Below are 25,813 nucleotides of genomic sequence, written 5' to 3'. Positions count from 1 at the left end.
TTAATATGGAATAAAATATTTATTGGGATTTTTTCTCCTGTGACATGAGGCTGTTTATTTTTCCTAGCTCTCCAAATGACACAGTTGCAGAACCTCTTTCAGCTGGCCTTGCCTGAAAATGAGAAAGATTAAAGATATTAGAAATAGATATACATGGCCCTGATTCACCCCCTTAACACTGACTTACATAAAAAAACACTCCACTGTAATAAGCTATAAAACAGAAACAGAAACATGAACCCACTAAGGGAAGGGATCTGTCTTCATAATGTTACCTGCGATTCATGGTATTTCCATCCTATCATGTAATAAATCTGATACGTAGCAGGTACTGAACCATCCTCATTTCCATACATTTCTGTAAAGACAAATTATAAAGTCAAAAAAAACACAAGAAAAAACACTTGTTCAATGGAAGTCATGCCTCCAAAGAAAAATGGATAACTCTATACTTATAGAATCTGAGAATACTTCACATGAAAATTCTTAGTAGTGAGACACTGATAATAAAAAAATGATAAACGCTATATGGAAAAAAATCCAGAGGAAGGACACAATATCTGATGATGCCTTAACAAAAAAAGAAAAAGCACTGGCAGTGTTAAGGGAATCCACGGGACGTGGCCCAGGTTCCTCACTGTGCCTCAGGTGGAGTGAGCTGGCCTCTGCATGGGTCTTACCTCTGTACACAGCTGCAGCCGCCAGCATTGTGTCTCGGTGCAGTAGTGCTTTTCTATTCCAAGAACAGTTACTTTCACCCATACCTAGAAATACAGCACAAGCAGTCTGAGAGAATACAGCAAATACCCTGAGCAGTTTAGGATCACAGATTTAACCGTATGTCATACATCAGAATACTCAACTCCAATCTCCAGTAGTCAGGCAAAATAACCTAACTCCCATTTCACTTTCAGATTACGGCAAAGCTTCCCTGTGATTCTGAAGCAAACCACTGAACCTTCTGGAACAACAAGACAGGAAAAGCAGTCAAATTTTAGGAGAGAAGCTCCATAATGCTTTGCTTGCCAGCAACAGTCTAAAGAAAGCCAGGTGGGCAAAAGCAAGGGGACTGGCCCGCCAGGGTGAGTCTTCAGTCTTGGCAAATGCCTTTCCATGGATGCCACATCTGACACTTCTTTTCACTGCTCTTTGAGGGAGGATGAGACAGTGCCACAATGCCTCACTCCTAAACCGTAGTAGGTATGGTAGTGAAACCTGGATGAGGGCTTTGGGACTCATGAGACAGCACCACAGCTACTGTAGTTAAGTATTTTCAGATTTTACTGACCCAGATTGGGAAAGAATGATGTGCTTTCTTTTCAGAGTCACTTCTCTTGTTTTAAAATTTACTTTTAGATTTCTTTACTTCTACTTGATGATTAAAAGCTAGGATAAATATCATTCTTCTAGTCATCAAAAATTAATAATGTGTTTGATTTTTCTAAAAAAAAAAAAAAATCCCATATTATGAAAGGCCACATTTAAAACTGAATCTCCAAAATTTGAATTTCAAACCCAGTAATCCTTTGTATTTATCCTGTATGCTAAGCTTCGCTACATGATCAAGTGTCACTTTCTTAATTTTGTTTTTCTACTTTTGTAAATTAAGAAACAAATAAGAGATTCCTAGTATTATTATTCTTCAATAATTTAAAAATAATCTACCAAAAGCAGTTTTACTAAAAACAATTAATAAACTAAACCTTTCTCTTCTCTCCAATCGTAAATAATTCCTATAATTCTCTAATGAATGTCTGCTACTAAAATCAATGAGCCACTTCCTCTGAGTACAACAGCCTCAATTCATGAAAAACAACAGACCCAAACTCATGGATTAATCATCATCAAGAAGAACATAGCTCCTGCTCTTGCAGCCATGGAACACCACAGTCATCCAGGTGGCCAGACCAGATGATCTCTGAGGGCTTCCGGTGCTAGCGTTTCAGACCCACTACTAGAAAATACTCTGAGTATCAACCATATCAAGTGAACAAACTGGAAGACTCTTGCTGATGACCACTATATCACTTTCTACACTCTACCTCGGTGTCCTGTTGCCATGGCTTGCTTATATCCCAGATATGGACAACACCATTGGAAACTATAATTACCTAACTTTTAAAAATCATTCTGGACTTCTAACCTTTGGGACTAAAGAAAAATCTAGCCAGCAGGCAACTGTTTAATACTCTCACAGTGTTTTTAAGGTTAAGTTCAACTTATTATTAAAAAACTTAATTTAATTATGACTTAGTAGGAACAATACTGAGTATTGTTTAAAGAAAAAGAACTGAACTTACCTTAAAATCACTGTGAAAGCCTCAAAAATTTTTCACGCTTTCATCAGCTGATAGGCAACTTGTTTTGTAAAATAAGGTCAATATTCTGGACTTTTTTTTTCTGTGAATTAATAATAATGGCAGCTTAAATGAGACACATAGTCAAGAAAAAAATGTCAACACAAATGTAACTGTAAACTGAAAACCAGCGTGAAGGTAACACCATTCTTCAGTTGGCAAAGCTGCACACCTGGAAGTCTCCCCAGCTGCTCAGCTCCATCCTTCATCCTATTACCATTCATTCAACCCTGTCTGCCTGGGACTTTTCCCGAGTAGAGTGGTTGCGATTTCAGGCTATGAATCAGGCTGCTTGACTGGATTGAAATCTTGGCTCTACCACTTACTAACCACATCATCTTGAAGAAGTTCCTTAACTTCTACCCGTGTCTCGGATTCCCCATATGTAACAAGTCAGATTAACCATGCTAGCTCTAGTCTTATCTTCCTTAGAAGATAATGCTTCCTTAAAAATAATGCTGGTGGGTGAGCTTTTCAACATTAATATGGTTGTCTCTCCTCTGTAAAGTTCTTTCAAGAAACCACAAATCTCACCCCCCAAAAACCAGAAGACTCTAATTGTAGGTCAGTCTCATCATTTCATTATTCTACACACTCAAGCAACACTGAGTTACCATCCAGTTCTTTTGTCAGGAGAGTAAAGCATGTGTATGTCCTCTGATGCCTGTGTGATTTTACACTAGCCATCTTGTCCATGTGGAATGCAATGCCTGTCCCCTCAAAACTACAACTACACTACTTCTTGTCAAAAGCAAACTCATTTTTTTTTTTTTTAATTTTTTTTGATAGGCAGAGTAGACAGTGAGAGAGACAGACAGAGAGAAAGGTCTTTCTTTTCCATTGGTTCACCTCCCAATGGCCGCTGCGGCTGGTGCGCTGCGTCAGGCGCATGGCGCTGATCCGAAGCCAGGAGCCAAGTACTTCCTCCTGGTCTCCCATGGGGTGCAGGGCCCAAGCACTTGGGCCATCCTCCACTGCACTCCCGGGCCACAGCAGAGAGCTGGCCTGGAAGAGGGGCAACCAGGACAGAATCCAGTGCCCCGACTGGAACTAGAACCCAGTGTGCTGGTGCCGCAGGCGGAGGATTAGCCTACTGAGCTGCAGCACCAGCCTAAAAGCAAACTCATTTTAGCTTAGGTGCTGCTGCTTCTGCATAAGCTCCTAACTCCCTAGGTGGGATCAGTGACCTGTTCTCTTGGTTTCTCCATGTGCTTTACAAAGGATCTCATTTTACAGCTAAATGCATATGTCTATTTACCTCTGTGTGTCCCTTTCTCTCTACTAAAATATCAGCTGTCTGAGACCAGGAACTATATGTATTCACCAGTGGCTTTGTGGTTACACATGCCAGATGCTCAATACATGGCAAATAAATGAATATAAAAGCAACCAGGAAATGTTATTTTTGGTAAATATCATTTTACAAGTTATCTTTAGATAATTCCTCTAATCCTCCTAAGGACAAGAGACATGAAAGGCTAACATGCAGTTTTTGTAAAAGGCTTTATAGTCAAAACAAAAGCAGCAAAGCCTTTTTCAGGTAAATATTAGTAACGAGTTCCAGATAATACATGACCCATTTAAAACCATCAGATGAGCAGCTGAGAAGGTGTACAAAGCAATCTTCTAGGGGACTGGAAATATTCTATAACTTAGTCTGGTTAAAAATACAGGCACCTATACCTTTAAGATCAAAGCACCTGACTGAGTTTACACAATTACTTCAATGTTTAAAAACTTGAAACATACCAAGTACACAGTATAGGACTCTGGATTCAAATAATAACTCCAGATTCATGCAATCACAGATAAGACACTTAATTTCTTAAGACCTCAATTTGCTCACTTTTAAATTAGGATATGGAAAACCTCAGAAAATTGTACTGCACAGAAACTCCATGAAGATTTTCTGCTTTCTCCTCACCAATGAATCCACTATCTGCCATTGAGTGTGCTTTCAAAATATGTGTCTCAAAAAGGGTAAAAATATTGTTTAAAGTGCCTTACCTTGCAAATCTTCCATCAACTCAAACATTCCAGGATAGTTAACCTGAATTTCATCAGTGTCCTATGTAAAAAGAAAAAGTTGATATTTATCATTTTAAAAAATCCAGAATTGAAACAGGGCTGTAGAGATTATCTTGACCAATCTCTCATGGTAAGTGAGTAATCTACTTTAATATCCTTTATCAGTGTCAGCTGGCTTTTGCTTGATATATGAAAATCTCAAATTGCCAAACAAGAGTATTTCCCACTGTGAGAAAAATCTCCCTAAAATTCCATCAACTGGTTCTTGTTCTTTCCTTGGAAACAACACAGAAGAAATCTATTCTGGATGCTACAAACCTTCACCCTCTTCTCTAAGACTTTGAAAATTTTCCTAGGATATCACAGTTTTACAGGGTGGGGTGGAGAGGAAGGAGCTAGTCTTCTAGGCAGAATTTAGAGATTCTTACATTTTTTGCCTACATTTCCCTGTACAGAGTCATTATCAATCCTTCTCAACATCCGGGACCCAGAACTAAGCCAAATATGATCATCTCCAAGGATATTTTCATTGAAGTTTGAATAATGCTGCTTAACAACACCGGCTGAGGAAATGTGCATTCTGTTGACACCATGAGGCTTATTTCTCAAATGAACTATAGAGTGATGACTGCCCCTTCCATCTGAAGCCTGATGTAGGGGTTCACTGTTGATAACAGTGGTAGAGATCACAGATACACCCCAAATATCCTGGTGCTTCTGGACACCTCCTAGTCTCAAGCACAGATTTCTTCTGGACAAAAAAAGGAGAAGCCAGGCAGACCAGCTGCAGCCAGAATTGTGACTGGAGTCTGCAGGGCAATTCAGACTGACCAGAGTTACCTCAGGTGGGTTTGTTAAATGATACATCTCTGATGACCTTTGAGCAGCCGTCTTTGAACACACAACATATGTAAAAGTACGATTTGTTAGTGCGCATGCTCACAGGGCTTTCTTTCCGTATCTCCTTTCCTCTGCACCTATCCCATCACTAGGTTTTGTCTAATTATACCCCATGCACCCTCACTCTATAAATTCCCAAACCCCTTTCTGAACAGGGAGATAGATCTGGGTTTTTATTGTTTTTTTTTTCTCCCTCATCACTTTTTGTTTTTTAAGATTTACATATTTATTTGAAGGTCACAGAAACCGAGAGGGAGAGATAGAGAAAGAGATCTTGCAACTGCTGATTCACTCCTCAAACAGTAGCAACAGCTAGGCCTGGCCCAGGCCGAAGTCAGGAGCCAGGAGCCTCATACAGGTCTCCCATGTGGGTACAGGGGCCCAAGTACATAGGCCGCTTTCTGCTGCTTTACCCAGGAGGATCAGCAGGGAGCCGGATCAGAGTGGAGCAGCAGGGACTCAAACCAACGCCCGTATGGAATGCCGGTGTCGCAGACATCAGCTTTTTACCCACTATGTCATGTGCTGGCTCCTCTCCCTCATCTTTTTATTTTTTTACTTATTTTTTTATTTTTTGACAGGCAGAGTGGACAGTGAGAGAGAGAGAGACAGAGAGAAAGGTCTTCCTTTGCCGTTGGTTCACCCTCCAATGGCCGCCGCGGCTGACGCGCTGTGGCCGGTGCACTGCTCTGATCCGATGGCAGGAGCCAGGTGCTTCCTCCTGGTCTCCCATGGGGTGCAGGGCCCAAGCACTTGGGCCATCCTCCACTGCACTCCCTGGCCACAGCAGAGAGTTGGCCTGGAAGAGGGGCAACCGGGACAGAATCCAGCGCCCTGACCAGGACTAGAACCCGGTGTGCCGGCGCCGCAAGGCAGAGGATTAGCCTAGTGAGCCGTGGCGCCGGCTGCCTCATCTTCTTAAAAGCTGGTAAAAAACTTCTTTCTCAGAAGATTCAGCATCTGGTGTTTGTTTATCTAAAAGTTGTGTGTGTGTATGTGTGTGTGTGTGTGGTAAGGAGAATGTAGTGAGCCTAATGCTTGGCAGTGTAAGTAAAGGAAATATTAGCAATTAAGGCTTTAAAATCAGGAGTTTCTTATTAACTTTCAGCCACATCAGATCTCTTAAGATCTGATGAAAACCATGGACACGTTTTTTCCACATATGAACAACAACAAAAAAACAATTTTGTGTACGATGTCCTAGTATTAGATCTTCTAAAATTTACTGACAGGCCTGCTATAAATCCAAGAACTGACATATCCAAAGTACTTGAAATAGTATCTGGCACCCAAAAGGTACTCAATAAGTGTTTGTTGTAAAAGTAAATAAATAAAATGAAATAGAAGGATATGGATTGTAGCACTGCTTCTACTGGCAAAAAATAATTAGAACAAATCTAAATATCATTTATAGGGAAACAGTTAAGTAAAACTGTAGTACAATAAGCAACATGTGGAAGTTAAGGAGGACAAATATATCCACATTGATTTAGAGAACTCTTTAAAATATATTGTTACAAATTAAAAACAAGTTTCAGAAACATGTACATATATATATGAGTGTATATATAAAGAAAGGCAAAGTAATTCTTAAAAAAAAAGAAACTTAAACGTTACATGCCAAATTGATAATAGTAGCTACCACTACAACAGCAGTTCTCAAAGGGTGGTATGAGTCCTGGAGTCCCTGGGATTCTTATTATTTTCTTAATAATACTAAGACATTATTTGCCTTTTCCACCTCTTACTATACAGTGGTATTTTATAGAAGCTACAAGACATGTGATGTAGCAATAGAATTCAAGGCAGAACCAAGTATGAGAATTTAGCTCTCTTTCACTAAAGCATGCTAGGGGTCTTCAAAAAGTTCATGAAAATACATGCTATGAATAAATTCTGCATAGATTTAAAAAATTTTTGCACTAAAATAAATTTATTTTCAAATCTACTTTTTCATAAACTTTCTGAAATACATTAAAGAAATTTTTTAAAATGTAAAATAATGATATCCTTTCCATTTTTTTGTTTGGAAAATTACAGCTCTTTTTCATAAAATTAGGTTAACAATGGTGGGTATATTATTGCTATTTTTAAATGGATTAATAAATACTTAAACAATGTGGTTAATACTGAGATACATTGAAACACATTAAGAAAAGCCCTTTAAGGTCCTCAATAATTTTTAAATGAAAAGAAGCTTCCTGACCAAAATTCTGAGGACTGCTGCTACTCTCGGAAGACAACTAAGACTGTTGGGATTAAGGGGATAACAGACTTTCACTTCATCCATAGAGTTTATTTGTGTGTTAGTTAAATAATTTACAGTATATTTAAAATTACAGTGATCCTTCAATACACAACTGTATTAACTGCCTGAATTAACAATCCTTGTTTTCATTACAAAACAGAGCACTCATATGAAGCATTTTTCCAATTTTCAGCTGCTCAACACCTCAGAACACAGTTTCTATTGACTCAGTCATTTAAAAGTTTATAAAAGGTCAATCCCAGACACAGCTGTGAAGTGCTGCGGGTTGACTTCAGTTCCTAGCCTATTCTTCTAGGCCGTTGTTTCTTCCCTTTCCAACATCAGAGGTCCTGCTGGTCCATGCCCTTTACTTTCTATCAAAACAAGGAAGGGTATGACAACCTATTTTTGGTTAGTTGATTTTATGAAACATATTCACACTAAATTTCCACAAACAACCTCTAATTTCAAGCCTATCATTTTTAATCACACAGTGAGAAACTTTCTTCATCAAGGAATTCCAATCGCCTCTGATTAGGTTTAGAGATGTTTCCAGGCCTGAAGAGTTTGCAAAAAATCATATACAATAAGTCTACTCAACTGACCTCTGAAGAAAGTAATGATGTCCTTAGAATGATTCTGCTATCGGAGGGAGGTGGAAGAGGCAGTCATTACCTCTACAGATAACTCCCCTTTGGAAGCCTAGTCCTGCAAAGTGCTAGAGTAGAGGGCTGGGAAGGAGAAAGGTAGAAGCTAATATTTATTGAGCATTTACCATGGCTCCTGTGTAACATACCCTTTATCTTATTTAAAACTAACAGCCACCTGAGGTGAACAGTATTTACATGTTTGGAAGAAATGAATGCTTGGGGACAGCACTGTGGACAGTTAGCAGGGCTGTGCCAGCATCCTATATGAGTGGCAGTTAAGAGTCTTGGCTGCTCTACTTCTGATCCAGCTTCCTGCTAATGCACCTGGGAAAGCAGCAGAAAATGACCCAAGTCCGTGGGCTCCTGCACCCATGTGGGAGACCTGGAAGAAGCTCCTGGCTCCTGGCTTCTGACTGGCCCAGCTCCAGTTGTTGCAGCCATTTGGGGAGTGAACGAGCAGATGGAAGATCTCTCTCTCTCCGTCTCACCCTCTCTCTATAACTCTGCCTTTCAAATAAAAAAGACTTATATTTCAGAAAAAAAGAAAAAAAAGGAAAATAAATGAATGCTCAAAGTGAAATAAATGACCCAAATTCCCCTAGCTTTAAATGGACAGCGTCAGGATTGACGTTACACTTAACTGGCCACCAGTGCCCTATCCCGTCACAGCGCCATGCTGACTCCATGTTTCTTCTGCAATGACTCTATATGAGCAGAACACATCCTACCTTCTCTAACCTTGATCAAACCACCCGTTTTCATCTCTGCTTCACATAGCATTATTTCAGCCAAGGGCTAGTGGTGGAAGCAGTACTATAAATGCCCCCATGTATCCCATTTTTTTCCTATCATCTGGAATGCTCTAATTCCTATCATATACTCAAAATCTAGATTTGAAGATTCTGATGGATTAGTATGTTTATAAAACAGTCTCAATTTAACATGGTATTTTTTTTTTTAAGTTATTCAGGTAACAAACAACTAAAAATTTCACATTCCTACTTTATGTCAATCAAGATGGGTGTATACAAAACTAAGCATGGCTAAGAGCTTTTCCTTAAAAAAAAAAAAAAAGACGAGGAAGAGGTTAAAAAAAAAAAAAGATGAGGAAGAGGTTAAAAAAAAAAAAAAAAAAAGAGGAGGAAGAGGTAGGGGAGAAAAATACCTCAAATCTTTCCAGAGTACTATGGATATATAATTTTCTATCTTGAAAATGAAAAGAAGCTGTTTCTATAATGTGCAATCATCAGATTACTTGGTTTCCTTGACAATTACCACAGTCAGTGTATTGAAGCCAGCTCTCCCGAGTAGATGTCCCAGGTCATTGACAGCAGTGAAAGGAGAAACATGTGGAGAAAATCCTCCTTCTCTTTCTGTTTCTGCTAACTGTAATGAACATCGAAGCTCATATAGTGTGTCGCCTCCAAACATTGCACCAATAAATACACCATCTGGTTTTAAAACGTAATGAATCTGTCATAAATACAAGACAACAAAACCATTCAAGATTTTACATATAGAAATGTTAAATCAACATTTTATAACTACCAATCTTATTTTGCCAAGCAACCTAATAAATAACATCTAAATAAACAACTGTCAGAACACGATTGCTGTATAATGTATTTGTAAAGAGAGACAATACTATCACTATTAACTCTAAGAATATGCTGGATATTTTCAAATTTTACAATAGACACGACCCACTCTTATCATCATAAAAATATTGAAAGAAACAATAGTTTTAAATGTGATAGATTTAAAAAAATCACAACCTTTCCCATACCTATGCCCTCTGAAGTGTCATTTTCTAACAACTCCTATTGAGAGATGGAGTCTTTTTTCCCTCTTCTTGAATTTAGGCTATCCTTGTGACTTGCTTTGACCAAAAAAATGAAGTAGAAATAACAGTGTATCAGTTTCAAGCCTAGTCCTCAAATAGCCTTGCATGCTTTGACCTGCTTTCTTCTGGTCACCATGTTATAAACAAGCCTGAGCCAGTCCAGCAGAGGAAAGAGACTGAGGAGCAGCTGTCCTCAGTCCATCCTAAAACAGACTATTCTCAACAATGAAGACCACTAGAAAAGGTAGACTCTAAAGAAAACCAGAATCAAAATCACAGTAGTCTAATCAAAGCCATCTTAAATTTACATTGATTATGAAGCAAATACAAAGCAATATATAAGCAAACAAACTGCAATATCTTTGTTTCTCTCTTCTGCTCTTTTACGATTACTTCCCTTTCCTGCCACCGAATAAAGTACCTAAGATAAGTCCTCACTTCTCTGCAGCCCCCTCTACCTGACAGGGCTTATCAACTCCCACAATTTCATGAAGGTGACTTTCCAATCTCAATCTTTTGCCTATCTTCCCAGAATTCTAAACTCATCTTCAACTGCCTTGCCCATGGACATCTATGTCTCAGCAAACTCAGTATCCCCACTCCCTCCACATGAAAAACACCTCTTCTTTAACCAAATGCCCTTTCGAATAGTCATATTTCTGTTATTTACTATTTTTATTCTTTTCTGATCATTAACATCCCCCCAACTTTCGCTAATTCTTGCCCCACTATCCAAATTCAAAACTTTGGGTGATAGGGCCAGCACTGTGGCGTAGCAGGTAAAGCTGCTGATATGAGTGCCAGTTCAAGTCCCAGCTGCTCCACTTCTGATCCAGCTCCCTGCTAATGGACCTGGGGAAGCAGCAGAAGATAGCCCAAGTACTTGGGCCCCTGCACCTACGTAGGACACCTGGAAGAAGCTCCTGGCTCCTGGCTTCAGATGGGCCCAGCTCTGGCCATTGTGGCCATTTGAGGAGTGAACCAGTGGATGGAAGATCTTTCTCTCTGCCTCTGCTTCTCTGTAACTCTGCCTTTCACATAAATAAATAAATAATTTTTTTTAAAAAAACTTTAAGGTGAGCTTTTTTTTTTTTTTTTTTTTGACAGGCAGAGTGGACAGTGAGAGAGAGAGAGACAGAGAGAAAGGTCTTCCTTTGCCAGTGGTTCACCCTCCAATGGCCGCCGTGGCCGGCGCGCTGCGGCTGGCGCACCACGCTGATCCGATGGCAGGAGCCAGGTACTTATCCTAGTCTCCCATGGGGTGCAGGGCCCAAGCACTTGGGCCATCCTCCACTGCACTCCCGGGCCAGAGCAGAGAGCTGGCCTGGAAGAGGGGCAACCGGGGACAGAATCCGGCACCCCGACCAGGACTAGAACCCGGTGTGCCAGCGCCGCAAGGCGGAGGATTAGCCTAGTGAGCTGCGGCGCCGGCATAAGGTGAGCTTTGATTCTTCGCTTTCTTTGATCTTCAGATCTAACAAGCCATCAAACTGTTGACTCTTCTTCTGTAGAGTCCTAAAATATTTTTCTTCATTTTAACTCCTACCATTGCCTCCTTGGTTCAGTTTCTTATGCTCCAACCATTAAAACAACCTCCCTTCAATTTAACTGACTTCTCCAGGCATGTTTTCTAAGAAGTAAAAAGAAGAAGATATCTTACAGGGTTACTTAACACACATACTCATATTAAAAAAAAAAAAAAAAAAAAGAGGGGCGTAACCATGGGTTAAGCTGCCACTTGGAATGCCCATGTGCCATATCAGAGTGCGACTTCAAGTCCCAACACCTCTGCTTCTAATCAAGCTTCCTGCTAAATGGTTTGTGAATATGGAGGCACCTCTGAATTTCTAATAATAAAACAAAAAAGTAGAATTAATGTAAGTTTCCTCACCTGTTCAAGTGCTCTAGGAAGGTCATTCACCCAGTGCAAACTAAAATATGAAAACATGTATATGTTTTAGCTGAAAATTAGTATAATTAATATCATTATTTATATAATGATAAGATACAAATATGGTTTAATTTTGAAGTCTGAAATTGCATACTAAAACTCACTGATCTTTTCATACAGGTTTTAAAATAATAAACATGTCTGGGGGAAATCTTTCAGTCAAAGAAGATAATTCTTCATGCCAGTTTATCACTTTGTTTAAGTAAAAATATCTGATTTGATTATCTAAGTATCTTCATCTAAATAAAGTATAAGTCATTTCTACTCAGGTGTTTCATCCAAAGAGTGGTATACTAAGATCTTATTTGATGAAAATGATGAAAATTAGCACCTAATGACATATTCAAAAGGGTTTATCAATTAAATCCAGTAAATAAACCACAGAATATAGTATTCTAAGTCTTACTTTCCTAGGAAAAATTAAAAATCATAAGCAGATATAAACTTTTCCAAAGGAAAACAGTATTATTCAGGGCCAGCACTGTGGCGTAGTGGATAAAGCTGTTGCCTCAGTGCCGGCATCCCATATGGAAGGAAGCCAGTTCGAGAACCGGCTGCTCCATTTCCAATCCAGCTCTCTGCTATGGCCTGGGAAAGCAGCAGAAGATGGCCCAACTCCTTGGGCCCCTCCACCAACACGGGAAGACCCAGAGGAAGCTTCTGGCCCCTGGCTTCAGATCGGCACAGCTCCAGCTGTTGCGGCCATCTGGGGAGTGAACCAGCGGATGGAAGACCTCTCTCTCTGTCTCTCCTTGTAACTCTTTCAAATAAATAAATTTTTTTTAAAAAAAGGAAAAAAATCAGTATTATTCACCAAAAGTGTAACTCAGTGGGCTTTCTAATAAATAACATCCCACTTCTTGTTGTTGTTAATATTTTATTATTATTTTTAGAACAGTTTTGAGGTTCACAGCAAAACTGAGAGGAAGGTAAAGAGACTTCCCATAAATGCTGTATTCTCACACACATACAGCTTCCACCATGGTCAAACTTCTCTGACAGAGTGGCTTATTTGTTAACAATTCATGAACTTACAAGGACTAATTATCATCGACAATCCACAGTTTATATCAGGGCTCATTCTTGGTATAATATATGCTATAGGTTTGTACAAAAACCTATATGATATGTGCCCACCATTATAGTATCATGAAGAGTAGTTTCACTGTCCTAAGAACCCTCCGTCCCCTGCCTATTCATTCCTTCCTCCTCTACTAACAGCTGGCAACCACTGACCTTTTTCACAATCTCCAGAGTTCTATATTTTCCAGAATGTCATAGAGTCACACAGTACAGTCTTTTTTTGGGTTGGCCTTTTTTACTTTGTAATATGTGTCTAAGTTTCCTACATGTCTTTTAATGCCTTGAGAGCTTATTTCTTTGAGTGCTGAATATTCCATGGACTAGAAATACCAGATTATATATTCAAACACCAAAGGACATCTTAGTTGCTTCCACATCTTGACAATTATAAAAAAAGCTGCTGTAGGCCGGCGCCGCGGCTCACTAGGCTAATCCTCCGTCTTGCGGCGCCGGCACACCGGGTTCTAGTCCCAGTCGGGGTGCTGGATTCTGTCCCGGTTGCCCCTCTTCCAGGCCAGCTCTCTGCTCTGGCCCGGGAGTGCGGTGGAGGATGGCCCAAGTCTTTGGGCCCTGCACCCCATGGGAGACCAGGATAAGCACCTGGCTCCTGCCATCAGATCAGCGCAGTGTGCCGGCCGCAGCGCGCTGGCCGCAGCGGCCATTAGAGGGTGAACCACTGGCAAAGGAAGACCTTTCTCTCTGTCTCTCTCTCTCTCACTGTCCACTCTGCCTGTCAAAAAAAAAAAAAAAAAAAAAAAAAAAAAAAAAAAAAAGCTGCTGTAAGCATTTGTGCGCAGGTTTTAGTGTGGGCATAAACCTTTGGGTAAATAACAAGGATCATGATTGCTGGATCATATGATAAAATAGCTTTAGTTTGGTAGGAAGTGCCAAATTGCCCTCCAAAGTGCCTCAAATTATCTTCCAAAGTCAGTGTACCATTTTGCATTTCCACCAGCGATTAAAGAAGGGTTCCTGTAGCTCCACATTCTTGCCAGCATTTGGTATAGTTAGTGTTCTAGATTTTGGCTATTCCAATAGGTGTGTAGTGTATTCCACGTATTTTTATGGCAATAAAAAAGATGAAATCCAAACAAAACCTGAGCTCTACACACCAAAATATAAAAGATCTCTTGAATTTACTTTTGACACTCTTTATTGTCTCCCAGAGTATAATTATGTATGATTATTTGTGGAGCAACAATCATATTTTCAGTGTCTGCAGAGTACAGTCAAGCCTTCCTGATAGTGTTGGCAGTTCCAGGGCAGAACTGAATACCCAGTTCAAACCGTACTGTGAGAAACTCCCATTTATGTTTCCTAATGCTTCCTGATAATAAATACCTTTAAAAATAATGAGATCCTATGATAAGCCCTATCATACTTATGAGGAAACTAACAGCAACAGAATTAACTTACTTGCAAATGGTAAGCAGATTAGTTAAAGTTAAAATTTGGGTTCTGACTTCCTGCCCAGAGCTCCTTCCTTTAAACCAAAATTCTGGTTTTTATTTCATTACAGAATGTGAACATGTTTTTCTAAAAATTTTCAGCACATATACAAAAAGCTAGGAAGAAATCACAACTCACTGAGGAAGACAGCAGGGGTAATCAACTCTCCTACTTTGCCTGGGACTGAGGTTTTCTGGGACATAGGACTCTCCGTGCTAACACTGGCAAAGTCCTGGGAAAACTGTGATGATTATCACTTTAAACACAACTATCAGAAAACCTCTGAAACAAAATCGATTTGACTATAAGAAGAAATAAGATATCACAAGAATATTCTATTTTTTCTATAGACTGAGTTCTTTGAGGACTAGGTCCCTGTCTGAATTCATGTTTGTATTCCTCCAAAACATCTAAATCAGTGCCACACATATTATAATTTATTTAATAAATATTTACAATACATGTTTGTATAATAGATGCAAAGGAACATGGTAGAAAAGAAACAAAAAAATTAACACTGAGGACCACATTTCTGTGCAGAAGAATTAAACTTGAAGGAAATTTCAGCATTCCTTTGTTTCCAAGATGAGTTTATGATACAACTGCTCTAACATTTGTATACCGAAGCCATCAATATCAATTCCAAAATAGTAAGTTACATCAGGGAGGAAAGCCCTCTATCACAAATTAGCTAAAGCAAGTTGTACAAACTTGTAGGAAAAGACAAAAAAAAAAAAAAAATCTTGAGACTACATCATATTTTTTCCTCTAGGGAGCAAAGAATCCATTAATTAAGAGAAATCTTATAGTTCATAAACTAAAAAAGCTGGTTATGATTTTAAAAAAGGTTATTAAGGAGACGGCACTTGGTACAGGGGTTAAGATGCTGACTGGGATACCTGCAAACCATATCAAAATGCCTGGATTGAAGTCCTGGCTCTATTTCTGATTTCAGTTTCCTGCTAATGTGCATCCTGGAAGACAGCAAGTGTTGGCTCAAGTACTCAGGTCCTTGCCATAGGGGGGAGACCCAGATTGAGTTCCAGAGGATGAAAGATCTCTTTCTGTCTCTTCCAAATGAATAGAAAAAAAAATACACTCCTCTAAATTTTAGCAATAAATAAAATAAAAAAGTATTCCCAACATAAAAAAATTTTATTAAGAATATTTCATTACCTACTATTTTGACCTCATAAGAATAAAAACTATAAAAAGAATAAAATGTTATGGCATAAATTATCTATTCACAAGTATAACATATGTGTTTTTAATGGATTACTTACCTTAAACTGCTAACCACAAGGTCAAATGTATTTTCTCGGAAAGGAAGGAATTCTTCATCAGCTAAAACGCTGACAGTAGGAATTTCTGTTTCTAAGGAATTTTTCTAATGGTAAAAAAAAAAATAAAAGATCAAAAACATTTATATAGTTGCAATTAACACAATCATTGTTCAACTTAAGGCTGTATTTATTTGTAGTTTCTATCAGGTAAAAAAGGTGGCATACAGAAGGCACTCAGAAAATATTTTATGACACTTAACATCAGCCAGAAAACTGGCCAACTGGTTGGGAAAATATTATCAGGATTCATACCTCACACACACAAAAAAAAGTCCCATAAAGTTGAAGATTTCAGTGAAATAACTGAGGTTATTAAGTACTAGATGAAAATATAGGGGACCCTTTCTATACTGTTAAATTTAAAAAGTCTAAGAAAAAACAACTCAAAAGCTAGAAACTACAAAGGAAAGACTGACATATTTAATGATAAACTAATTAAAAACTCTAAAATCAAAAAACAATGTAAAAAACAGGGAAAATACAACAAACATGATTAAGAATTAATAATCCCTGCTAAACAAGCTCTTACAAACAACTTAGAATAACATGTGAAGGGTAAAATAGATGAAGGACAAAGTACAGGCACATCACAAAATTATTATAGGGGCTGGCGCTGTGGCGAAATGGGTAAAGCCTCTGCCTTCAGTGCCAGCATCCCATATGAGTGCTGGTTCGAGTCCTGGCTGCTCCACTTCTGATCTAGCTCTCTGCTATGGCCTGGGAAAGCAGTAGAAGATGGCCCAAGTCCTTGAGCCCTTGCACCTGCATGGGAAACCTGGAAGAAGCTCCTGGATCCTGGCTTTGGATTAACACAGCTCCAGCCATTGCAGCCAACTGGGGAGTGAACCAGCAGAAGGAAGACCTCTCTCTTTCTCTCTGCCTCTTCTTCTCTGTCTGTGTAACTCTGAATTTCAAGTAAATAAATAAATCTTTTAAAAAATTATTACAAAAAAATCACAAGAAATACCAGTTGCGGCCAGAGCTGTGGGGTAGTAGGCTAAGCCTCTCTCTGCAGCGCTGAATCCCATATAGGTGCCAGATTGTGTCCCAGCTGCTCCTTCTAATCCAGCTCTCTGCTTATGCCCTGGGAAAGCAGTGGAAGAAGGCCTAAATGTTTAGGCCCCTGTACCCATGTGGGAGACCTGGAAGAAACTCCTGGCTCCTAGCTTTGGATAGGCCCAGCTCTGGCCACTGCAGTCATTTGGGGAGTGAACCAGTGGATGGAAGATCTTTCTTTTTGTCTCTCCCTCTGTCTGTCTGTAACTCTATCTCTCAAATAAATAAAATCTTTTAAGAAAAAGAAAGAAACTTACAGGGCCGGCACCTTAGCGTAGCAGGTTAAGCTGCCACTTGCAGTGCCAGATCCCATATGGCAGCTGGTTCGTGTCATGGCTGCTCTGCTTCTGATCCAGCTCCCTGATAATGTGCCTGGGAAAGCAGTGGAAAATGGCCCAAGTACTTGGGCCCCTGCACCTACGTGGAACACCCAGATGAAGCTCCAGGCTCTGGCCTGGCCCAGCCCTGGCTATTGTGGCCATTTGGGGACTGAATGAGAAGATGGAAGAATTTTCTCAGGCTCTGCCTCTTCCTCTCTGTAACTCTACCTCTAAAACAAATAAATCCTTTTTTTAAAAAAGAAACTTAGAAATGAGTATTAATGAATTCATTAATTTTATTACCAAGAACATATGCACAATTAGAAAATTAAACACACGGCTGGCACCGTGGCTCAATAGGCTAATCCTCTGCCTGCGGTGCCGGCACCCGGGGTTCTAGTCCCGGTAGGGGCACCGGATTCTGTGCCAGTTGCCCCTCTTCCAGTCCACCTCTCTGCTGTGGCCCGGGAAGGCAGTAGAGGATGGCCTAAGTGCTTGGGCCCTGCACCTGCGTGGGAGACCAAGAGAAGCACCTGGCTCCTGACTTCAGATCAGCGCGATGCGCCAGCTGCAGCGCGCCGGCCGCGGCGGCCATTGGAGGGTGAACCAACGGCAAAAGGAAGACCTTTCTCTCTGTCTCTCTCTCTCACTGTCTACTCTGCCTGTCAAAAAATAAAAAAATTAAAAAATAAAAAAAAAAGAAAATTAAACACACAAAGTTGCTTTATGCAAGACTGTCTATGGCAGTGTTGGTTATTGAGAAACAACACATAAGTGCCTTTCAACAGAATTTAAATAAAAAACTAAGGATTATACATATTAGATGGTACTCTCACACATATACAATATATACTGACAGAAAAAATGATGTTCTGTTAAAAGTAAGGAACATTAGTATAATACTATGCATATAAAATTATACACAGGGTGGCAGACAGTTAACATCTGCAAAGATGTAGACCAAATGTCATTAGCAGCCCCTCAAAGTAGTGGGAGTAGCGGTGATTTTTCCCTTTTCCTTTATGTTTTCTATACTATAACACACTTCATGTGTGTTATATTTAAATCCAGGGGAAAAACAAATTTCCATTCAAAGACACCTACCAAAGCATTTTCTGCAATGTCTGCTTGGAAAAACTTTCCAACAGTTTCCTGCAATGGAATAATTAAAGCTGATAAGAAGATGCAAAACCAAAACAAATACACCCACCCTATAACAAATAAATGGATAGGATTTCTAAAGGAGAAAATGATAGTTACAGATTTATTTTCAGTTCTGTTAGGATATCTCTCTGTATAATACCAGTATAATATATACCATTATATACATTTCAATATATCCAGCTAACCAACCCTTCATTTCACAGATTTAACTATATTTAATAAAACAGAGAACACAGATGTGCATGATTAACCTCCTTACGTGATTCTCCTGCTTTAGGACTTCTGCATCAACTTCTCTATGCAATGCTATGCTGAGGGCTACTTTTCCCACTCTTGGGCCACAAAGGACCTGGAATGAATTCCTTGCCTTTTAGTTGTTCACTCAGATTTTACAAAGAATAATGACACACAGACTTGCAGGTAGGGCTTAAGGGGTTTCACTTTACCTGCTTCATCCTCTCATCCTTCCACCAGCAAAGGGTACTGCAAGATTTCTGTCCTAGATTAATTTTTCACTCAGCTCTCTTTCCTCCAGGATCCTGCTCTAACTCCATCTCTACCAACCTTCATTCTATCTTCTCTTTTCCTCACCATACAACAGAGACAAAGCCCTCAATCTTGAAAAAATCTCCTCACTTCTACATACTTCCCAGTTGATTCACTTATAATCCACAATTCTAACTACTAAGGCCTTTCTGTGCAGTTTCCTGTAATCTAGCTTCCCTTCCACTGCTTTCCAAAACTGTCTTTAAAGATCACAAATGGGCTCCTGCACCAACTAAAACAGTCTGCTCTTAGGGCTCTCAGTTCTGCTTCACCTGACCTCCCTGAAGTACAACCCTAGGGGTGGTCTCCTAGAAACTCCTTCAGTATATTCTACTCTGGCTCTCCTCCTTTATTAGAGAAGTCAATCCTTTTTATTCCACTATCCCTGCTTCATAAAGAACATCTCTGCCAACGGTTTAGAAAGAATATACCCTATCATAAAACCCCACCATTACCTGGTCACTGCTGATTACCTGAGGGCAACAGGTATGCAAGTAAATGTTTTAATACAAACGCTCAAAAAATGCAAAAACAGTGTCTGAATTGTAATGTTTACTGATTTCCAATGCAAACTACTCCAACAAGATGGACTGTGTGTTAACTATCATGATGTTGCTAAATGTAGAGTTGGGAAGAGATGTACACAATTGGCTCTCATGTGAGGGTGAACAGTTAAGCCAACCAAACTATCTGTTCCTGTCTCATCATGTGAAAATTTGAACTAAGAGACCTAGAGAAAGGAGGAGAGGGTCACAGAGTCAGAAGAGCATAAAATCATTGTGGTTTAGGAAGAGGTGTGCTAGGAAGTATTTAATAAGTGGCTCTTGGTTGGGGATTGATTTGTAGCGTTTGAGAACTTACATGGTGTAAGTACTTTCACCATGGCTGATTTCAAGCTATCAACACAGCGTCACTGAACATAGAGTTGGCAACAGCTGTTAATAATCAGCTCTTATGGACTGGTATGAGCTAGCTTCAGTTCACTACTGGTTGTGGGGTATTCATATGGGAGCCACATGCACTGCTGAACATGAAGCAGAATCTACAAAAGAAAGAGGGCAACACACATAGCATCCGTGTAATCCGAGAGAGCAGGTGAACAAAATGGATGCTGTTCTGATGTTTCAAATTCTCCTCATAAGGCTTGGCTCTACTTCCAGACCCCTGAGTTGCCTAAAAGGCTCTGTGTACCAAATGTTGCTGTATTTAAAATGACTTCAGGGATGTCTGCATCTTATAATAGTAATAATTAAAAAAAATTTACTAAGACACTGTCTATCTCACTACTCACAAAATCTTTGTTGGTTCCTCCTCATTTTCTCATCCTTAAATATACTCCTGGAAGGTTCTTTTCTATATTCTTGCCCCTAGAGTGTACTTACTCATGACTTTCATTGCCACCATGGACAGGGACTTCCAAATATAAACAATGGTCTCCACTTTGTCACTTACTTATCTCACTTAATCCTTCCAGCAGCCTTTAAGATGGGCATTAGTGCCCACATTTCACAGAAACTGAGGTATGGAGAGACTGGGTAAATGGTTCATGGGCACACAAACAACAAGTGGCGGAGCTGAATCTTGAACCCCTATATGTTGAACTTCGAGTGAGAGCTCCTAACCTCAACACCTTGATTCCAGTTCCACATTTTCAACTACCTGCCAGACATTAACACCAATATAGTTCACTGTCATCTCAGATCAGACACAAATCTGAAATAGGAATCATCCTTTGTTCCTCATTGCTTCCTTAGCTCCTCATTGCACCACTTCTCTAGTATTGACTTTTTTTTTTTTCTAGTACTGAAGTGCCTAGAACTTTAAGGTTCTCTTGCATTTACTCATGTAATAGCCATTTAATAAATCTTCATTGTGTGGTGTAGGTACTAGGAATTTAGTAGTGAATAAAAATGAGCGAGTCAAGTAAGAAAAGGCAGATACCAAATAAACAAGCATATATCAGGAGTTAGAGTTCTATGGAAACAAGTAAGGAAACTACTCACTGGAACAAAGTAGGAACTATTTTAAAATAAAAGAGTCAGGAAAGGGATCTTTGATGAGAGGCCATTTGAGCAAAGACCAGATAGAGGTGAGGAACTAAGCCACATATTGGTATCACGGAGGAAAATACAGAGAACAAACATAATGCAAAGCCCTTGCCTGTTGGAGATACAACATGAGTGCAGGGTTGCTGAGAAGTAGGGAGTAAGAGGAATGAAATAAAGTCAGAGAAATGCTGAAGAGCCAGCTCACTGAAGGCCTTAAGGACAAGGACCCTGGGTTATTACTAAGTTTGATGAGAAGCCAACAATTCTGAGCAGAAGACTAACAATGATTTTATTTGTGATTTATAAGGGTTACAAGTGAGGACAGGCTGTTAGGGGCAAAGGTAGAAGCAGGGAGACCACTGGCAAGAGATGATGGTATTTTGGACCAATACAGTAACAGTGAAGATGGTAAGAAGTGGCAGAGTTATAGATCTACTTTGAAATCCAAATAATATTTGCTAATAGATTCAGTGTGAGAGGACAGGACACAAGAGAAATCAATGAATACGATTTTGGATGCGAAAAACTAGAACAATGGATTTCTCCTGCCAACGACATCTGATCAGTCATCTCGTTTTCTTGATTCCATTAGGTCTCTCTCATACATTCCATCAACTATATCTCTGACCCCACTCAGGTGACAGCAGGTCTTTATCTCTCATATAGCCTCTGAATTGATTTGCTTCTCTATCCTGCCACTTTTTCAATCCTTCCTGTCATACTACTTTCAAGTTAGTCTTCCTTAAGCATCACTCTATCACACCTTAGAGCATCCTATCAGCCTTTTTCCTACCATGCTCTGATTTCTAAAGCTACAAACTACCAATATAAATTCTTTGAAATCCCAGGTAAGATTCTTTGCTCTGAGATTTGACCTACTGATTTTTCCTTTCCTTAACTTTTGTTGCACATTAATGCGTGTGCCATTTCTGTGGTATTTACTATTATTAATAAGTGTTTGGGAGCCTTACTCCCTCCTCCTCACCCTAATCAAGTGTATGTTTTTACCTAAGTAAACTTTATATAGAAATCCCACTTTAGTCTTTGTGTCTATCACTGTGTCTTACATACAGGGGCCAAGAGAACAAATGGATGTCTTTACAGTCTGAATCAGAAATGAAGAATAAAATGGTAGGAACATTAATAAAGGAAACTTATACAGAAAGATTTCTAACTACCTGCTGAAATTAATATGCCTTCTAGCTAAAAGTGTTTGCTTAATAACATATATGAACATTACTCTGATTTTCATTGCAAATTTTCAAGTGTATGAACAAACAAAATACAACTCACATAGATTTAAAGAAATTACCAGTAGGGATACAAGATAAAATTATCTATTAGCAGCTTTAATATAATCAAAACCGAAATATGATCCAAATTGAATTGATTAACGAAGTCTTTCCTTAAAATGTTTTGTTTCTCAAAGTAAATTATCAAATAGATATACCTTATTCAAGTGTTGTGCTATATAACCTCTTCCACAGCCAACATCCAAAGCAAGGGGGAAATCTCTAAAAAAAGATACACAGAAATTATGCATTGTCTGAAGTAATACAGCAAATAAAATAATTAAGAACTAATTTTTCTTTTTTTTTTTTTTAAGATTTATTTACTTATTTGAAAGGCAGAGTTACAGAGAGGCAGAGGCAGAGAGACAGAGAGAGAGGCCTTCCATCCACTGGTTCACTCCCCAGGTGGCCTCAAAGGCCAGAACTGGGCTGATCCGAAGCCAGGAGCCAGGTGCTTCTTCCTGGTCTCCCACATCGGTACAGGGGCGCAGGCAGTTGGGCTATCTTCTAGTGCTTTCCCAAGCCACAGCAGAGAGCTGGATGAGAAGAGGAGCAGCCGGGAGTAGAACCGGTACCCATATGGGATGCTGGTGCCACAGGTGGAGAATTAACCTACTGCGCCACAGCGCCACCTCCTAAACTACGTTTTTGTAATAATAGAATATTACTGCAATGATATTTAGATTAGCATTTTTAATAATTTAATTCCAAAACGTTAATGTTAGTTTAAGATATGCTTTTAGCCATAATCACAGATTCTTTCATGTATTTGACTGTTCTGCTTAGTGCTATAACAAAGCAGTTGTAAAATACAAATGGATTTATATTTAAGACTTCTCTTATGAAATCACAAATGATCTAAAATTTTAGTGAATGATTATAATAGCTATCTTTCAGATCTTTGAAATAATGTAACTAATGAAATAAATGAAATGCATTGCCTATTTGCAACAATGAAGCACCTTTTTTACCTTACAAAATTAACTCTTCCCAAGACTTGGAAACACATACATCCAAAATAAACTCATTCATTTGTAAGGATATATCTAAAATATGACTAAAACAGTTTGTTGATTTTATATTATTTTACATTTTCTCACTTGAGTATTTCTCCAAAAGTTCATTGTATGTTATTATGATAAATATCACTTACCTGGCTACGTCATATACACGGTCTGCGATGCGACTTCCAACCTAAAGGATTACAAGAGGCAAGGATGTATATAAGTTAAGCTGAGTACATTTTTTTGTTTGAAAGGCAGAAATAACAAAGAGTTGGATCAGAAAGTACAGCAGCTGAGACTCAGACGGGTGTCTATACAAGATGCCAGCATTGCAGGCAGAGACCTAACCCTCCATGCCATAGCTCCGGACCTACACTTAATAGGTTTAACAAGGAAGCAGTACAGCAACATACAATAACCTATAGGTTACTTATGTTTCAACATGATGATAAGTACTTCCTTTACCCTTTTCCTATTTCACCACAGCAACTTTCTCCTCAAATCCAGGACAGAGTATAATAAAATATCCCCGGAAACAAATTGAGGCAAATAATTTAAGAAAGCAATTACACGAAATCAAGACTAACCATTCTCAAGATATTTAGCTTTTGGGGCCGGCGCTGTGGTACAGTGGGTTAATGCCCTGGCCTGAAGCGCCGGCATCCCATATGGGTGCCAGTTCTAGTCCCTGCTGCTCCTCTTCTGATCCAGCTCTCTGCTATGGCCTGGGATAGCAGTAGAAGATGGCCCAAATTTGAAAGTTCAGATCACAGGTATGTTTGCTTTTTGGGGTAAAGCAGGGTAAGAGCTCAGGTAGAGTCTTCTGCCAGAGGAATCCATTTTGCACATAATTCCTAATGTGACTAACTTCTGCATATTATAGAAAGAAATCTCATACACTCTATTTATTTATTCTAGATCTGCACATTGGCAAGGCCTCAGTCAAGTTGTAATGCAAGCACTGTTTTTTGGAGAAGAGAAGCTAGGACCTCACAAACCCTTCTGGAAGAAATCAGCAACTGGCAGGATCAGCATGCTACAGACACCATGCCTTACGGACAGCGTACAAAATATTTACTGGTAGTTAGCTTTCTATCTCTGCAATAGACATTAAAAATCTCTGGGCAACTGTCTCATTCAAGGCTCCCTGAGAAAGATCCATTGTCAATCACGGGTCAGGCATAGGAGCTCAAAAAATGTTGTTACATTGGCTTAAAAGAGTTCTTACACTTGACTCCAATTTTGCTCCACTCCAGAAGAATCATTTACTGAGGGCTGAGATTGGTGATATGTCCAGAGTAGAGACCCTCAGTCCATAACCCACCTGGGCAGAAAGGACAATGCCTCTCAAACTGGCACAAACAAGCCAGAGATCTGAATTTGATCTTCCTAAAACTTATATCAGATCACATCATTCCACTGCTTAAAGCCATTCAAGTACCTCAGCATCCTCTAAGAGCAGTGCTGTCCAAAAATAACAAAGCCACGTGCATAACTTAAAATTTCCCAGTAGCCAAGTTACATAAAAAAGGTAAAAAAAGAAACGAGAGAAATGAATTTTAATGTATTTTATCTAATCCGACACACTAAGGCTACCATTTCCACATGTAGTCAATACAAAAATTGTTATTGAGCTATTTGATAAATCTTTTTCATACCGAGTCCCTAAAATCCAGTGTGTATTTAATACTTAACAACACATCTCAATTGCATTAGACACATTTCAAAAGCTGCCTATGGCAAACAGGTACCATTCTAGATGAACGACACAGGCAGGAAAGAAAATGCAAAGTCCTCATTCCACAGGTCCCTGAAGATTTGGGCCAATTCTGAGCCCCTCCACGATCGCCCTCCCTGGAGCTTCACTGCAGACCTCCACAAGATCTTTTCCACCTCAGCGGCTCGCTTTGCCTACAAGCCCTTTCACCGCCAATTTCCCAAGCGCGTCCTCCGCCCGACCATGGCGGTCACTAGACTTCGCTTCCCTTCCCTCACCTTACTCATACAATAAGATCACGTATCTCGTCCACGATCTCTCTCTCATCCCCAAACCCCAACGTATGAGGGCAGTGGTCTGGCTGCCCCGGTCGCAGTACTGAGTGAGTGAGAGAATGAATGAACAGAAAGCACATTACAAATATCAGAGTCCAGCATCTCTGCAGTCATACAGCAGAGGCCCAGAGAGGCAGCGCTGCCGCTCAAGGTCAGCCGGCGACAGGGCTTCGCTCCGGACGCGGACACAGGCTCGGAGCCGTCCCCTCCCCGGCAAGCCCGCGCGCTCACCTCCTCCTTCAGGTAGTCAAACTTGATCGGCTCAGGCTGCCGGGCCGCCCAGTTCTTCTGTTTCCTCTTCAATTCCCGATCGAAGATATTTAGGGCTCCGGGCGAAGTGCCGCCAGGGGAAGAGACGCCAGAAGCCACTGCCCTGCTTCGGCTCCGATTTTCTACAGAGATCCCCGCGGCCCGAGATCGCGGCCACAAGCGCCGCAGCCCAGCCCGCAGAAGCATCTCCAGCGGCTACGCCACTACTA

General features: G+C 39.8%; 1 protein-coding gene across 3 annotated transcripts; it reads right to left on the bottom strand.

Annotated features, from left to right (window-relative positions):
- On the bottom strand, nt 1–25,790 carry NDUFAF5 (NADH:ubiquinone oxidoreductase complex assembly factor 5). 3 transcript variants are annotated; one of them, XR_011380013.1, is made up of 12 exons: nt 25,566–25,790; nt 23,432–23,472; nt 22,437–22,500; nt 18,333–18,380; nt 15,793–15,896; nt 11,918–11,957; nt 9,459–9,656; nt 4,365–4,425; nt 2,301–2,400; nt 681–764; nt 276–358; nt 1–112 (listed from the first exon to the last, which is right to left on the bottom strand). XR_011380013.1 is itself a non-coding variant. In XM_002710965.5 (11 exons), exons 1-11 carry the CDS (start codon nt 25,788–25,790, stop codon nt 20–22), a joined length of 1,041 nt encoding a protein of 346 aa, XP_002711011.1. In that variant the 3' UTR covers nt 1–19. The 3 variants fall into 3 exon arrangements, 1 of the variants encoding a protein (XP_002711011.1); XM_002710965.5 differs by lacking the exon at nt 2,301–2,400; XR_011380014.1 differs by lacking the exons at nt 1–112; nt 276–358 and adding an exon at nt 1,289–1,441 and having other exon boundaries at nt 682–764.
- Nucleotides 25,791–25,813: the final 23 nt, after the last annotated feature.

This window comes from Oryctolagus cuniculus, chromosome 11, assembly GCF_964237555.1.
Source record: "Oryctolagus cuniculus chromosome 11, mOryCun1.1, whole genome shotgun sequence".
Lineage (NCBI taxonomy): Eukaryota > Metazoa > Chordata > Mammalia > Lagomorpha > Leporidae > Oryctolagus > Oryctolagus cuniculus.
This window is presented reverse-complemented; position numbering and strand designations above follow the sequence as displayed.